The 17,437-nt window shown below is 43.7% G+C and overlaps 1 protein-coding gene across 2 annotated transcripts in view; it reads left to right on the forward strand.

Moving 5' to 3' along the window:
- Positions 1-5,945: 5,945 nt before the first annotated feature.
- The window catches only part of DNTT (DNA nucleotidylexotransferase), a 30,593-nt gene continuing 19,101 nt past the window's right edge, over positions 5,946-17,437 (forward strand). For both annotated transcript variants that reach the window (XM_019458969.2, XM_019458970.2), the window contains exon 1: positions 5,946-6,148. In XM_019458969.2, coding sequence (XP_019314514.2) covers positions 5,946-6,148 — 203 coding nt within the window. The remainder of the gene's footprint in view (positions 6,149-17,437) is intronic.

Below are 17,437 nucleotides of genomic sequence, written 5' to 3' on the forward strand. Positions count from 1 at the left end.
CCCCACCAGGTGTCCAGGGGCCATAAATGACCCCAGGGGCCCCACCCAGCGGCCACCAGCGCAGTCATCAGCTCCTGTCACTCTCATTTCACTCAAGCTTCCTTTGGCTACCCCAGTTCAGTCTTCGATCACCTCACGTCTAGATTATCACCATTTTCTCCTAATTTCTTCCCTTCCACTCATCCCATTCATGACTGCCTGATTAATTTTCCTAAGGCCCCAATTCTTTGCAGATAAAATCCCAGCTCTCTTTTCAAACTCTCCATTGAGGCAAGTACCTGTGCTTTCTCCCCTCCATGCCTGCTATGCATGCTTTCAGCCACCATTTTGTGCACAGCTGGAGTTTAATAAATAGTTTTGAATAAGGACTAGTCACAGAGTCACAAATAAGCTGCGGTTTCCATCAATTTCCTTTTTCTTGCCATCCTTTCTCACCTTGTGGGGAAAGGTGAAACCCCAAGTCACAACTAAAATGTAGAGTTTCCTTGTATTTATTAGCATGAAGGATCCATAGCTACAGATTGCTTCTCAGTGGTAAGAAGCAACGTTTCCAAGATTTTTGTCATGCGAGAAACTCTATAGGTTTTCCCAAGGAGGCACTTCTAAGCTCCAGAAAACATTTGCTGCCCCCAAACCAAACACAGCTGTTCAGGCAGCAGAGGAAGCTGGTGCTCGGTAAGAAACCAAACCAAAACAAAACCCTGCCCGCACGTTTGGGGATGGCAGGTTTCCCAGATCTACAGCTTGAAATGAGTACATGATACAAGATATTTGGTATATAAAAGAAAATAAAACTACCGGAAGCAGAAGTGTTCTCTCTCAAACTGAATTCTTCTAAAGCACGAAAACAGAGCAACGGGACTCCCAGGGACAAAAATAATGTTGTTGATGGGAAGAGACTCACTTCTCCACCAAACCAGGGAAAATATGCAACCCTCTCCCTCTCCCTCCACTCATAAAGGTGTCTAAGAATGATCAGAAGGATACCAAGAACTACCCAAAATGGAAGAACAAATCAACATTAAACTAGAAGGGCAGCCATTGCATAAAAGTGTGACAGTGGCAGTCAATGACAAGAGGTGCTCCTTCAGGTAGGCTGGCACTACCTACCCAAGCCCGGAGCCCAGGGCGTATCCGCCAGCACCTGGGAGTGGCAAGGTGAAGGTGAGCGTAGAACAGGGCCAAGTATGCCCGTGGGCCAGGTGGGTGTGTTTATGTTCTCTTGTTCCTCACTTACCATGTGATGAAGCTGGCACCGTAATTGCCATTTCACAATTAATCGCATGGGTTAAGTGACTTGTCCAAGGTCACATACCTGGTGAGTGGCAGGTGGTTACTAGGCCTAACTCCAGGCCCCAAGGCTTAGTACACATGGAGCCGTCAACACTTGCTGTGTTTGACAAGATTCCACAGGTGTTCTGGAGAACGAACAAACAAAAATACAGGCAACCTGGGAATACATCGGGCTAAACACAATTTAAGAGGTTTCTTTACTGCAAGTCTTCTTGAAAACGTTAATGTTCTAACACAAATTGTATAGTTCGTCTGGCTTTCCTAAACTTAATTCACTACAGAACTTTTTCTGACCATTTATTTATTTTGGGGACAGCGCAAACGGGAGAGGGACAGAGAGAGGGGAACAGAGGATCCAAAGGGGGCCCTGTGCTGACAGTCTGACAGCAGTGAGCTGGATGTGGGGCTCGAACTCACCAACTGCGAGATCGTGACCCGAGCCGAAGTTGGACGCTCAACTGACTGAGCTACCCAGGTGCCCCTAATTCACCACAGAACTTTTCGTTTTGCCCAGAACACTTCATGAGACTTGTGTTCCTTGGAACCCATGTTGGGCATCATAGCAGGGCACCCCTTTGGTCTCTGAGATCCTGAGTCTGTTCTTGAGTGGGCCTGACACCACTATTGAAAGAGTCTAGGGAAACCAAAAGGCCAGAGGGAAGTACTCTGAGAAGATACCTCTCAAGTGTATGGGGACGCAGAGACAGGACAGAGAGGGACAGAGGAGGGAAGCGGAACAAGAGGGCTGAGCTGTTCTACTCACAGTGGACACTTCTGAGGACTTGTTGCATGCCAGCACTCTTTGAAGTGCTTATTCAGTCCTCATAACCACCGCTAAGATAGAAATCATTATGATCCTCATTGCACAGATGAGGGAATTGAGGCATAGAGAGGTTTGGTAACTTGCCCGAAGTCACACAGCTCATAAATGTCTGGGTGTTGAATTCAGGCAGTCTGGCTCCCTAACAACTATAGTATACTTGCTCATTTTGGAGAGACATTTAGTTGGGAACTTCTAGGGTGGAGAAGGGCGGTCATGGCAGAAGATTCATATCATAGTTACCCAAACAGCATAAAAGCTTAATAATAGTAATAACATCAACTTACATTTGGTTTCTAGCTTATTCTACACTAACTGGTGCCTACTGAACAAGGTGTTGTGTTAGATGCTGGGGACTCAGACGTGAATACACCTATATGACTCCTGCCCCACTGGACTATAATAAGTCCAGGTACACACAGGGGATTAGAGCGTTGCAATACAGAGTGACACATGCTCTTATGGGCAAAGTGGCCCAGAAGACTGGGCAGGCAGGGAGGCACCTGATCCAAATGTAGGATAGCTTGGACACTTTATAAAGGACGTCCCTCCCTATATGCCACTTGAAAGGAGGAACAGTTGGTATGGAGGTGTTTTAGAGAGATCAGATCTTCCTGTCCCCAGGACCACACCAACAGCTTGGAATTCAAGGAAGGCCCTAGAATGGCCTGACCACTGTACAGTGTGGTCCTTCTCTTGAGCTTCTCCTCTAGCAAGTGCAGGGCTCTCGTCCTCCATAACCTCTGCTGTGGCTTTAGTGCAGATGCAGTAACATCCCCTTGATAGGGAGTCTCCTAAACTAATCAATACCTTGATCCTGGGCGTAGCAGGAACAGGGAAGCTGCCCCCAATTCCCCTGTGCTCCCCTGCATTTCCAAGCCCTGATGCATTTAGGTGGGGCCATGTGACTAGTTCTGACCAGGGCTATAAACAGCAGTCATGTATATCATTTTTGAGACAAAGCATTTAATTGCTAATGCAAGACCCCCAGTGCCCTCTTCTCTGCCACGGTGACCAAGACAACCTCATAGTCCAAGTAGTCCAGGCACAAAAATGTGAAGCTTCCATCAGTCTGAGTCTTGAGTGAAGGAGAATCCTCTACCCAAAAAATGTCGTTAGAGAAAATAAACTTGTGTCGTGTTAAGCCACTGAGATTTGGAGCTGACTGACCCCATACACTGGACCAAGGGCGTGCTCAACACCTGGTGCAAATAGCTCCAGGAAATGATGGTTCAGTAAGAAGAAATTAATCAATTCCTGCCGTTAGCAATGCCAGTGAGAATAACAATAGCAATTGACCTTTGTACAGTGGTTCATGATTTCCCAGGCACTTTCGTGAGCATGATTTAATTTAATTCCTGAAATGATGAGACTTTGGTATGCTCAGCCCCGTTTTAAGGTGAGGCTAAGGGGCTTCACGCCTCCCTTCCTCCCGCCATGACAATGGCCTCAGCTCTCATAACTGTCATCCTAGCACGGGTTACATGATACCCCTGGAAGGGACCCTCAGAGGCAGGAAAAAGGACGCAGACGCCACAGATCCCCTCCCCAGATTCAGCTTCAGTAAGTTATCTAAACCAAGCAGGATAACACAGCCCCGTCCATTCCTCAGTGGGGTCTTGCCTGGTAGCGAGATAGGATTTTACACAAAATGTAAAAGCGTTTGTCCCTCAGCCCTGTGTGTAATTAGCAGAAAACACAATCCATTGCCATTTAGCTTACTCTGAGCAACCTCCTACCTTTGAATCATAGCTTGCATAAGGCCACCTGGTATCAACTCAAGGTAATTTTTCTAAGTTGTCTGTGTTTGTGGTGGCAAACGTGACTCATGTTTATTATAGAGAATTGGTAAACACAGAAAAGCACAAATAGAAATCATGCATAAACCCTACAACCAGCGATATCTACTATTATATTAAGCTTGCCATATACTTCTCTAGTCTTCTCTTTCAAAACTGATGTCATACAGTAACTATTATTTTATACACTGATTTTACAATTATTAGATTGTGAACGTTTGCCCATGTTTTACAATATTTCCTTATGACATGGTCTTAGTGGCTGCGTAGGGTCCTGTCATACTTTATCACCTCCTGCTGTTATTGGACATTCATGGTTTGTTTGTTTTTTTAAGTCTTCTCTGTAAAATGTTGTGATGAACCTCTTAGTGCATTCATATTTATGTGTCTCTCTTTCTCAAAAAAATGGAAATGCTGGCTTAGGGGATTTGGACGTCTTAAAGATTTTTGTTGTTGTTGGAGTTCCTTTTAGAAGGAGTATACCTCCAGCAGTGTAGGTGGGTCCTCATTTCCAGTGCCTCATTTAATTGGACAGTGTATCAGTTAGGGTCCAGCCTTGGACTTAGTCCCTCTAGTGCCTCCTACTGGTAGAGCCTAGCAGGGAGCCCGCTGACCTTGAGAAATGGCATTTACACAGTCCCACCCCCAACCTCATAGAGCCCAGGAGAGAAAGGTGGATTTGGGGCTGATAGACAATAGCCTGATAACCAGACAGCCATCATCGCATTTAAAATTTTTGCTGGTGATCTTTTCAATACCAGTGATTCAAAGCAGATTAAATAAGACAGTGGTTAACATCATATTTTGTTGATTTAATAGTTTTATAAAACATATAGATCTGATTTCAGATCGAACTGGTTCTTCTCTAAAAACAAAACCTCAAATTACTACCAAATGACATTTATTTGAAGTGCTTCCTCTGTGCCAAGCAGACAGATCTGAGTTCAACTTAGCTTGATAATTTCCTACCCATAACCATTTATTAGCTCTGTGACCTTGAGCAAGTTGTTTACCTCACTGGGGATGCCAACACCTACCAGGCAGTGGTATTATGAAAATTCAATCAGCTAAGGCTTATAGATGCTTGCCCTGGCCACTTGGTAGATGGTCAAGAAATGAGATTTATAAAGTATATTAATGAGAGACACTAATTTTTATTTTGCACATAAAATTATGAAAATGTCGTTTTATGACAGCAATCTCATTTAAAGATCATCCCGTTCCATCCCAAAAGATCCAAGTTTAGAGTTACATAATAGACTATTCTCCAGGCAAACTTAATCCACTGAAAAAGCTGAGATATATAACATTTGGAGTCTGAAAACCTGAGTTCAAGACCTGGTTCTGCCTCTTTACTCTATGATGTTGAGTCAACTGAGACTTGGTTTCCTCACTTACAAAATGCATCAACATAGCTAAAGTGTCCATAATGAACAAATTAGCTCATAGAGCAACGTGGAGGGATCTGAAAACATAGTTTTGAATAAAAAAGTGATCAGCAGAATGAGAAACTTAGCAATGCCATTCACGTAAAATCAAAACAACTGCGTGCATCGTATAACACCCACACAACCTATAGAAATCCAATGTATTATAATGATTGCCCAAGAGAGGAAGAGAACCAAGCAAGTTGGAAGGTTAAAAAGGAATAGACGACAAAGACAAGAGGGGCCCGAATGAATAAATGAACAATAAATAGATAGGTAGATGCTAACATGGGAATAATAATGCTTCCCTACCTACCTCACAAGGTTACTCTGAGGATCTGGTGAGATTATACATAGGAAAGCGAAGTTAACTTACTGTTTCCATTATGATCTCCACATTGAACAAATGAGTTGAACGGAGATAAAAATTCTCCATTGCTCTTCAGCAGGAAGCTATCACCAGGGCAGGGCCCAGGAAACCCTTCCCTGACATCAGAGTCTGCCAGTAAGATGACATCAGAGCTCTTCATGAAGGAGGGCGGGCTCTCCCTCACTTCTGGAGACACCGATCGATGGCACAGGCAGAAGCATCAGAAGCTTCTTCCCATGGATCCTTTGCAAATGGCCCACTCGAGCCCTCGGAAGAAGAGGCCCAGGCAGATGGGTGCCTCAATGGTCTCTCCTCCGCATGACATCAAGTTTCGGGATTTGGTTCTCTATATTTTGGAGAAGAAAATGGGAACCACCCGCAGAGCCTTCCTCATGGAGCTGGCACGAAGGAAAGGATTCAGGGTTGAAAATGAGCTCAGGTAGGACCTCACTGATTTCATTTTGTGAATAGGCAGGGTTTTTGTGAATAGCTTCTTTGGAACCCAAAGAACCTGTGTCTTCTTCCACATATAGAAGAAGTGCTATTTCTCCTGGGAAAGTAGGTTTGAAATCAAAGAACACATTCAAGCCAACTAATTAAAGGAAATAAGATGTATAACTGATACAATTATATTGAAACTAGTTGGCACCAAAAGATAAGGTGGTTTCTTATTTTTCTGTTCTTTTGTTTTTGCCTTTCACCATTATGAGATGAGGTATCCAGGGATGATAACAGAAATATAATTGGAAAATTTAATGCAGAAACCACTCAGTTTTGTTCCTGACCAAACTGAACAAAACGCTATTGAGTTCAATCAAAAAATTCAGCTACTCACGGCACCTGGGTGGCTCAGTAGGTTGAGCATCTGACTCTTGGTTTCGGCTCAGGTTGTGATCTCATGGTTCATGGGTTCAAGCTCCACATGGGGCTCCGCACTGACAGTGCAGAACCTGATTAGGATTCTCTTCTCTCTCTCTCTCTCCCTCTCTCTCTCTCTCTCTCTCTCCCTCTCTCTCTCTGCCCCTCCTCTGCTTGTGCTATCTCTCTCTCTCTCTCTCAAAATAAACAAACTTAAAATTTTTTTTAGCTACTCTGAGGCAGAAAGAATGGTTTGGTTCTTTGACAATTAAGCTAAATATCTGGCTGTGGTGAGGTGACCAGTGTCTGTGATGGGCTAGGATGAGTGACTGCAGCTGGCTCTCCATAGGCACCCAAATGTGACCTTGATCATGTTTTTCTGAAGAGCAGTCCCAGCGGGGTTCACGGAGCTAGGGGTTCTGGTTAAAGGTTCAAGGACAGCTCTGTCCAGGGCTGCTAGACATGGGGCCGAGTGATGAGGTCAGAGCTCAGACAAAAGGGCAACTCTTTGGGTCATCTACACTTGTTTGCTCACAATCTCATTCATTGCAGCAATTAGCCTTGTGGTTCATCTAACCGGTCTCCACTGGATGGAAGAGAAGACAAAACAAAATCCAGAAACAAATGGTATTAAAACCTTGAAATGAGTAGCTCCAAACAGAACGGCCACGGGGCTTGCAGTGGGTAAAGAATGACTAGCACAGTTGGCTGGCCTTGTTTGTCCAAGGAATAGATTGACCACAACTTTCCTGGGAAAAACTGTAAGAATTCTAAGTGAAAAGAAATGTTTTACTTTAAAAATAGTCTTTGATATTTAAAAATAAAGCTGACAAGCATTTCCTGCTGAAGAAATGCCAGCTTCATATTGCTAGAGAAACACAAGACAAAAGTCAGTAATAAGATACGGTAATTTCCAAAGTACTCATAATTCATATGAAGAGTCAATGTCACAGAAACATTTTATTTTATTTTATTTTTTACTAAAATGCCCTATTCAGAAATTCCTGAGTCTCCCATGGTCTCTCTCCCATCCGATTTCTCTTTACATGAACTCCTTTCCCCCCTCTGCCTCTTTTTTTTTTCTTTTTAGCCCCTTATCTCGTTTGGGATGTTAAGCTCCAAATCTCAACACTCCTTCCATGAAATTATAGATTTCATCTAACTGTTAAGTCTACCCAATCTTACGGACTTACATAAAATGTTGGAATTGGGGGAAGAAAAGATGACATAGTTAAAGAGGGCAAACCCCGGAAATTAAAAAAAAAAAGGAAATTGGAAAGCAGAAATGAAAAGCCTTTGCAAATATGGAACTGCTTTTTGTGGTAAAGAAATTTGACAAGGGCCAGGCAGGAAGGCGACAGCCAGATGGTCAAGGTACCACTTACACAGAAAGCTCTCTCAGTGGAAACGGCCATACTTCCAGCAAGGGCTGACTAGTCATGGACACAGCTACGAATACAGACATGGTGGCTCGGGCAGGTAGTTGGGAAGACACAGGAGGCAGGTTTCTTCTTTTGGCAACAGAGCCAGAGAGGCAGTTCTGTGCCCCCAGATGCTTGCTGCCAAGGACCAAGCCCGGCTGCTCAGGCAACAGAGGAAACTGTGCAGGGTGAGCTAACTGCTGCCAGGCATGTGATGGTGAAGCTACCAGGCTGACAGCCCAGAAGACACGTTAAATGCAAACGTGTTCTATGGACAAAAATAAACCACAGGAAGTAGAAGTCCTAGCTCTCAAACGGAATTTCTGTACAGAGATACATAGACTGTAATTGGGAGAGACAATAGAAATTATGGCCGGGGAACATCTCTAGATAAGAAATCTAGAGAGCTCCAGTTCTGGCTCTGACCCTTTCCAGCCACGTGGTGGGGAGCAAGACCCCCTCTCTCCTCTCTGCCCTTGGTTTCCTGAAAAATAGTCTGTTCTGAGGTAAGCACCAAAAGTGATGATGGATGTCAATGTGCTTTGGTGAAACAAAACAGTTATACAGATGTGAAGTGTGATTGTTTTCTTGTTAATTGGCTGGATCCATTGACAGTAAAACCCTAAGGAGAGGAATTGAACTAGGTCAAATGATATAAACAAAGAGAACAAAGACAGGAAGGAAAACCATCAAAATGTTGTGATTATCTTGTGAGGAAGGGTATAGTAGGAAGGAATTATGGTTGCTTTTATTTTCTGTGTTTTCCAAATTTTTTATGGTAAGCATATATTTTAAAAATAAAGTTAGTTTCTATACGAAAGGATACTTCTCATTAGTGAAGCCTATCCTTTCTCTTTCTAGTACATAAGATTCAAAGAAAGAGAAGATGTGTGTGTGTGTGTGTGTGTGTGTGTGTGTGTGTGTGTGTGTATTATATATATTATATATATAGGGAGCAATCTCCATAGTTTCTAGCACATTCTTTGGCTGCCAGGAGGATTACATTCGAGGAAACATCTGATTCCTACTTTACCTGGACCTGAACACATAGCTTAGAAATGGTGTGCCTCAATCCATTGAACTATCTGGAGCTATTTCATTCCCGAGCATACGTGCACTGTATCCTTATATATGGAATGAGTTCCACTAATATTATATCTTATATTAATGTTATATTTCAGAAAACATGCTATTCAACAACCATTCGAAGCTGGATCTTAAAATAGAAATCAGGGGAGACGTCAAGTCATTTGACACATTTTGCACATTCATGAAAAAGATACTGAGTTTTATTCCATAGTCAATATCCTAAATTTTAGAGCAACTTCATAATCCTTACATTATTTAGGATGAGCCAGAGAAGGATGAGAATCCAGTGCTTGTCATGTTCTTATTTCACTCCCTGGTTCTAATACTTTGAGCTGTTTTAAAACTCTGTCTTCGACCCTCCTCCATGAACTCATTAGTTAAGTTTACTGTGTCTTGACCTAAATCACTGATGTTGAAGAAGAAAGGGCTGTGGCTAAGGAGGGTCGCTTTCCGGGGTGACACTACCCAGTAGTTTAACACTTTCTCAGTTCCACTGTTGGAGCAGTAGAAACCCACCGGATGGCACTTTTGTCCTGCTTAAACATCTTAATTTGTCCACAAGGGTATCTTTGGGAAGTATTGTCTGTTGAAAGCAAGATATACCCCAACCTTGAATCCCTCCTCCCTACACCTCTCTGCATCCAAGACCGAAGACCCCTGGAAACCCTCCTAGAGGACAGAACTTCCTCCCCAGAACATGGGTGGGATCAGTGGTGAAGGGTTGGTCCCAGCTCTGCCACTTGGCTTTACATCTTATCCAATTACTCCTCCCTGGCTCCATAAGGGCAAGGGCATCTTAGGGGCCATCCTGTAGCTCATTCTCAGAACTTTGACAGTTTTCTGATACACAGTAGTTTCAAGAAATATTTGCTCAGGGGCACCTGGGTGGCTCAGTGGGTTAAGCATCTGTCTTTGGCTCAGGTCACGATCTCACGGCTCGTGAGTTCGAGCCCCGCATCAGGTTCTGCGCTGACAGCTCGGAGCCTGGAGCCCATTTCGGGTTCTGTGTCTTCCTCTCCCTGTGCCCCTCCCCTGCTCGTGCCCTGTCTCTCTCTCAAAGATAAATAACAAAAACATTAAAAAAGAATATTTACTCAAAGAATAATTTGACAAATATAAAACCAGACAAAGGAACTTGTGATTACCAAGATTAATTGTTGTAATTAAATTATTTTTCAATGATGCACCAGTATTACTTTTGTAATCAGCAAAATACTAAAAACTTTATAAATTCAAGGACATGCATTGGAAGCTCCAGCCCTTCTCTGGTCCAGATTACCTCATGTTTCAAAATCTGTGGATTTTAAATTCATGTTCATAATTTCATTTAAGGTGGGACCAAAAAAAAAAACCCAAAAACAAAAAAACAAAACAAGGCAAGACCCCTTCAGTCTTAAGTATATCAGGGCTGGAAATAGAAACCTATCTACTGGTGATAGTATAAGTGTGGAACAAAACCAAATAAAACTGCTTCGATTTTTCTGTTTCTGGGATTCTGAAACAGATCAGTTGCTAAGGGAAATTGGCAGGAGGGTTTTTAAGTGGTATTTAGCTCAGTTTAACTGTAAATTACTATTTAAAGTCATTATGTATAAGATAAGTCCTACATCAGATGGGAAGAATTGGGAATGACCTCTCTGGGGAAAGAAAACAATTTTAAAGACAAAGATAAAAGCAGGTGACCATCCGTGAAGACTGTGGAAGTCAGAGTGGGGGTCAGTCTGTCTCCAGGCCAAGAAGGAGGGCCACCTCTTTCTTCATGAAGCATTTTTCTAATTATACTCAGAGGCAAGACCAACTAGGAAAAGAAAGATGGGAGCAGTGAGGAGGTAGATACCAGAAAAAAAAATCAGAACCAAAATTTGTGAGTGAATGTCCTAACTCAGGGCTTTCTGAACATCTGAGGGCCACATTCATGATTGTTATAATCATGTATGTTTTACCACATATGTTACTATATACTTAACGTGTTTCTTCTAATTGCCCCTAAGATGAATTGTTAAAAATAATTTAGCCTTGGGGTGCCTGGGTGGCTCAGTCGGTTAAGCGTCCGACTTCGGCTCGGGTCATGATCTCACGGTTTGTGGGTTCGAGCCCCGCGTCGGGCTCCATGCTGACAGCTCAGAGCCTGGTGCCGGCTTCCAATTCTGTGTCTCCCTTGCTCTCTGCCCCTCCCCCACTCACGCTCTGCCTCTCTCAAAAAAAAAAATAAACATTAAAAAAAATTTTTTTTTTTTTTTAAATTTTTTTTTAACGTTTTATTTATTTTTGAGACAGAGAGAGACACAGCATGAACGGGGGAGGGGCAGAGAGAGAGGGAGACACAGAATCGGAAGCAAGCTCCAGGCTCCGAGCCATCAGCCCAGAGCCCGACGCGGGGCTCGAACTCGCGGACTGTGAGATCGTGACCCGAGCTGAAGTCGGACGCTTAACCGACTGAGCCACCCAGGCGCCCCTAAAAAAATTTTTTAAGTAGTAATAATTTAGCCTTGTCCTAAGGAATAACATAAAAACCATGAAACTCATAAAAAAACATGAGTCTGATATGCATAAATTTAAACATGTAGATATAAACACATATGCCTTTTCAGTGTTCAGTTGTGTACCCGCTAAAATTCTCTCACGTACCTTCAGAGCAATGAGTACCACGCTGGGAAACTCTGGTACCATGGAGCCCAGAGTCCAGTGTGCAGGAAAGAGAGATTTTTCTCTCCAGCACCATCTCTCAAAATGCGGTTCTCGGACTGTGAGGTCGTCTTAGAATGTGGTGGCCCCCAAGGAGAGGCAGGGACGATTTTCCCTTTGCTTGCATCTGAGAGGGCTTGTGACTGCTTCAACATAGTGACACCGCGTGACTTTTGATGCTGGGTCATAAAGGGCCCTGGGGCTTCTGCCGCTCCCTGGATCTGCTAAACAACCTCATGTAAGGAGTTTGAGTCCCTGGCGAGAGGGGCCACGCGAGGGTGCTCAGGCTGATAGATGCGGCCCAGCCCACCTCCCTGCCATCCTCACCAACGTGCCGGATGCACCGAGCCACAAGGAGCATCACGCCTCCACCGGCACCATACCCAACAGCTGCCTGAATTCTGAATCCTTCACCCCAAATTGTGAGTTATAGTCAAAGCGTTGCTTTTTTTAAAGCCTCAAACTTTGGCATAGTTGGTTATGCACCAATGACTAACCGGAGCTGACTAGGCCAGAATTACCAAGGGAGCACATTCCCGGGCTCTGGGTAAGATTTACTGAATCTGAATCTCTGCTCATAAGGCCCAAGCATCTGAATTTTAACCCCGCTTCTTGGATGTCTCTGGTGGACACGAGTTCAGTTCCTTTAGAGCTGTGGATAATTAATTCATGAATTCATTCCACCAATGGTCTGTCTATTGACTGTTCCCTGTGGCAAGCTGAGGGACAAATCCTAGTTCAGAATTGTTATAATTGGTTCAAGCCCTCCGAAACTTAGTCCAAGGCATTAGTGATTGGCCCTGGCTAAGGAACTAGGTGTACTTAAAGAACTGAATTCATGGACATTTCAGGAACAGCCATCTCAGCAGAACCTTGGAGTCTTTGGAAGGGGCTGGGGTCACTGCCCAAGGCTTCCGTCACTTTTATTTGTTTATTTTAAATTTATTTATTTTGACGGAGAGAGCACGGGCAGGGAAGGGGCAGAGAGGGAGAGAGAGGATCCCAAGCAGCCTCTGCATTGCCAGCTCAGAGTCTGACGTGGGGCTAGAACTCACGAACCATAAGATCATGACCTGAGCCGAAACCAAGAGTTAGTCGCTTAACCGACTGAGCCACCCAGGTGCCCCCTCCTGTCACCTTTTAGTATGTGAAGAAAGCCCAGGACTCTGGGGCCCAGGCAGGTACCACCTCAGTCCCAGTGCCAGGTTTTGGCCTTGAAAATGACATTCATGTGTATTTTTCCCCCCTTCAGTAGAATGTGATGATAGAGGGTTCATGACAGAAAATGGGAAAATATAGAAAAAAAAAACTTGAACAGCACCTCACTCAGGGGTCTAACCACAGTCTAGTGGAACGTTAAGAGATTGCTTGAGTCATGCACAGCTGGGTTTGAATCCTGGTTTCACAGAACCTCCACAAGCCTTGGTTTTCTCATCTGAAGTTATATATCGCCCACCTCGTAAGACTCTTGTGAGGATTAAGTAAGAATATACACGTGTGTGTGTGTGTGTGTGTGTGTGTGTGTGTGTGTGTTTATTTTTTCTAATGGTCTGGAGTATTTCTCTCCAGTCTTTTCTTGGGGGTATGCCTGTACATTATATTCTTTGTGGATCCTTATCCAGCACTCCTCCCTCCGCGTCCCCGGTAGAGGGACTGTCTCTGGTAGAGGCAGGGCCGTGTCCAGAGACATCCCTGGTGAAGAGACAGTGGTGGTGCAGAAGGGATGGTCAGGGTGGATGGTGAGGGGCCCGAACTTGGAAGGTGAGCCCCGGGGCTCCACCTCAGCATATCCTCCTCTCTGCGAGGTTTAGGAAAACTCAGAGCTCAGAGAGCCTGCCAGCCTCCCCGTGGCTTCTCCATGTTGTTGTGTAGCTATGGCAACTGTTCTTTCAGATTTTCTGGGACAGTTCTGCGTGTCTTGCAGTCTCACTGCGGTCCATATGCCGTTGGACGAAAGGCACCAAACACAAATTCCGTGCAGCAGCAGGGACACTGTGGCCAATAGGAACTGGCCTACAGAAAGTGTTATTGCCTCTCTGTTTCTGCCCTTCGGAGGGAATCAGGGTTTTTTATTATGATGTCACCCTTCCAGATGTTATTCCTTCTGTGAAAAGGAGCAGCACTCTCTACAGCCATGGAAAAAGCATGAAGTCACAGAGGGGTCGTTCAGTTTAGTACTGCACACGGGTTTTGGATTAAAATAGAACAAAACAAAGGTCTATCTAATCCTGCTCCACCAATCATCAGCTGGGTGAATTTTTCATGTCCCCAAGGTCTCTTCTCATCTTAGATGGGGGTGAAATTACCTACCTCACAGCATTGTTGACAATTAAATGAGGGAATGCATGAAATGTGCCTGCCACGGTGTCTGGCCAGTAATATTCCAATATTATTAATATTTCCAATATAGGCATACTCAGAGCAGAGAGAAAATTGCTCTACCAGCAAACAGACAAAGAGCTGCCACAGCACAGCACTGAGAAATTGTCAGCAGAACACATGGGAGGCAGTGGCTCTCCCAGGAGCGCTGATGCCACAGGCTCAGAACTGACAGTGAACAAACACAGTCAGAGACCGTGAATGGTCTGCGAAGGGCATGTGACAAGCCCAACACAGGAAGCACATTGTAGTCCAGAGCCAGGTGGCCACGAGGAGTCCATCGGCCAAACTCAGGCAACACAAGAAGACAGGGAATGTAGACTGGGCTAGAACAGACAGTATTCTCTAGACAGTGTTCCTTAAGTGATTTATGGTGAAGGACCAGTTTTCAAAAAATTCACCGCAGATCAATGTTTTTATCAACAAACAAAAAACAAACAACGAAAAATAAGCTACTGTGATGGTGTCGAACTACGATTAAAGTTTCTAAATGCTGACTTTCGATTTCTGTGCTTACCTTGTGGGAACCAGTGACAAGCAGTCCCGAACTCTGAGTAGCTCTGTGTGAGTGGCTGAAGAGGTCCTATCTGATTGTGTGCGTGTGTGTGCTCTATTGTTGTTGTTGTTGTTGTTGTTTTGTTTGCCAATTGCTTAATGAGCAGGGGTTGGAAGTTTAAATCAGTCTTTTTCCATAGGATGTTTGGCCTGTCATTTGCAAATATGCTTATATTAACTCTGTAAGAAATGCATGTGGTTCTCATCCAATAGTGTGAGCTCACACATTACCACATGGCCCCAAGGAAAGCAATAGTGGGGGTGGGGATGATAGGAGAGTGGATGGTGAGGGGCTTGAATTTGGAAGTTGAGCCCCAGGGCTCCTCCTCAGCATACCCTTTCCCCTTGAAGTTTAGACAGAGCCTTAATAATAATAATAAAAATAAATATTATACTACAATTAATAATAATATAATAATGAAGTTTCCCTCCAAAGGGCAGAAATCTAGATGGAATAACACTTCCTTTGTAGCTCTATTAATCCTTTTGTTGTCTTCTTAAAGTCTTCACATAAACGATCTTGCAAGAAGCTTGTTATAAAGAATTTTTGGAATGATGTGGACCTAGAATAGGGATGCAGAGAGTTGCCTTCTCCCAACTCTTGTCAGATGTGGTTTCACCACGACGTACTTCTGCTTGGCCCGCTGCACATCCTGCCATCCAGATGGTCTCAGCTCTGGCCCCCAGCCCCCAACCCTCTCCCCACGTCAGACTTAGATTCCAACTGTCAACCGGACATTTTCACTTGGACCTCTTGCCATCCTTCAAATGCAGCATGCCTGAAATAAATTTCATTTCCACTGTCCCCCAAAGAACCGCAACTTCTGAAATCCCTATTTCTACCCAAAGCGCTCTTACTTTCCTGTATAAATACGGGAGAGTAATAGTTGACTCTGTTCTCCACTTCAGCTCTTGCAGGTGAACTGAAGCCAGAGGTCCCTCTTATCTCTTTTGCCTTCCTTCCTGGTGCTACAGGAGCCAAACTGGGTGAGAATTATCCAGGTCCCAACCCTCCCACCCATCACTCTCCCCTCCAAACCATTGTGTGGACCAGATTAGTTTTTTTTTTTTAAAGGGGGACAATTTATTATTTTTTTAATTTTTTTGTAATATATGAAATTTATTGTCAAATTGGTTTCCATACAACACCCAGTGCTCATCCCAAAAGGTGCCCTCCTCAATACCCATCACCCACCCTCCCCTCCCTCCCACCCCCCATCCAGATTAGTTTTTAATTTATTATTATTTTTTTTACTTTATATAATAATCTGTATTTTTTTCAATATATGAAGTTTATTGTCAAATTGGTTTCCAAGATTAGTTTTTTTAAATAACATAGTGATACTATCACTGTGTCCTGCTCACGAAAGCTTTCACTGGTTCCACAACCCCAGAAAATAAGATCCAACTTCCCAAACGAGGCTTCTAAGACCTTCTGTAACCTGGTTGCCCCAACCGACTCAGCCACATCGACAACTACTTCCCAACATAAACTCTTCACTCTGATCCAGGCCATTCCCCTACTTTTCTTCTGGCCCCTGAACCTTTTCTTCCAGGAGGGCCCTAAGTTCTGCCATCTAGGTGCCTATCCCTCCCCATCCATCAGTGGACACCAACCCCTCCTTCCACAAAGCCAGCCAGCCCCCCCCCCCCCCACCAGCTCACACCGGCTCACACCAGCTCTTTTCCTTCTCTGCACATCACTTGCAGATTTTGTCCATGCTTTATGCCTTGTCATAACATATCGTTAACCATCTGTCTCACATAAGATACTAATGTCCACAAACTTCCCTTTCCTTCTTTGGAAACTCCAACTTCTTACCACTGCCACTACAAGGAACCTGGGCTGTGAATACAACAGCCAACAAAAAAATACCCAATGCATCTATGAGTCAATCAAAAAAGGAGAAGGAGCAAGAGGAAGTCAAGGAAGAGAAGTAGGAAAGAGAAAAGAATTCTATTTTTCTCTTGGATGCCCAAATATGCATCTTGCTATCTCCCAGATTCATAGATTATTTGAACTGAAAGAGACTGAAAACACATTGGTTCCAAGGATATGATGCTGACCGTGAAGACTTATTAAAAACTAGAAATAACCTACTTGACCCAAAAAAAGACAATCAGAAAGGATGAAGGGCATTTACTAGCTGTGTGGCCTTCAGAATGTCCCTTAAACTCTGTTCTTCAGTTTCCTCGTTTTTAAAGTATGAATAACATAACATGTGCCTGAGGAACTTTGTGAGTATCAAATGAGATGATGGGCGTAAGGTACTTGGATGGTGCTGAAGCATGGTTAAGTGCTCGGTGATTATTAGGCGAAAGCTTCCTGCCTACCCTCTGTCACAAGATTGTGCTTTGAAAAAACATGTAATACTTCCCCAAAGCTGGTCACCATCTATTAATGGGCTGTGAGATCAATTTAATGAGATGTTAGAAGCATATCTACATGTATCTATATTTTTATTTTAGGTCATAATATAAAACGTATTTCTAACTGTGGGTCATAGACAGTTTGAACGACACTGGACTGAAGTCCTCTACAAATAAATACGAAATGGCATACCAAAGCCTCCTGTGGAATGCTTGGTGCTACTTTAAGAAAAATTTCATCTTCTGTCATCTCTGGACTTTGGTTTTCCATTGACACCACAATTCTGTTAATGTTTTCTTAATTTTTCTCGTGTCTGACATGTAACATAGACCACTGTGGCTACACTAATTAATGTAGAATTCCCTTCCCT

This window comes from Panthera pardus, unplaced genomic scaffold (genome assembly GCF_024362965.1).
Source record: "Panthera pardus isolate Hobbes unplaced genomic scaffold, ASM2436296v1 HiC_scaffold_22, whole genome shotgun sequence".
Taxonomy (NCBI): Eukaryota; Metazoa; Chordata; class Mammalia; order Carnivora; family Felidae; genus Panthera; species Panthera pardus.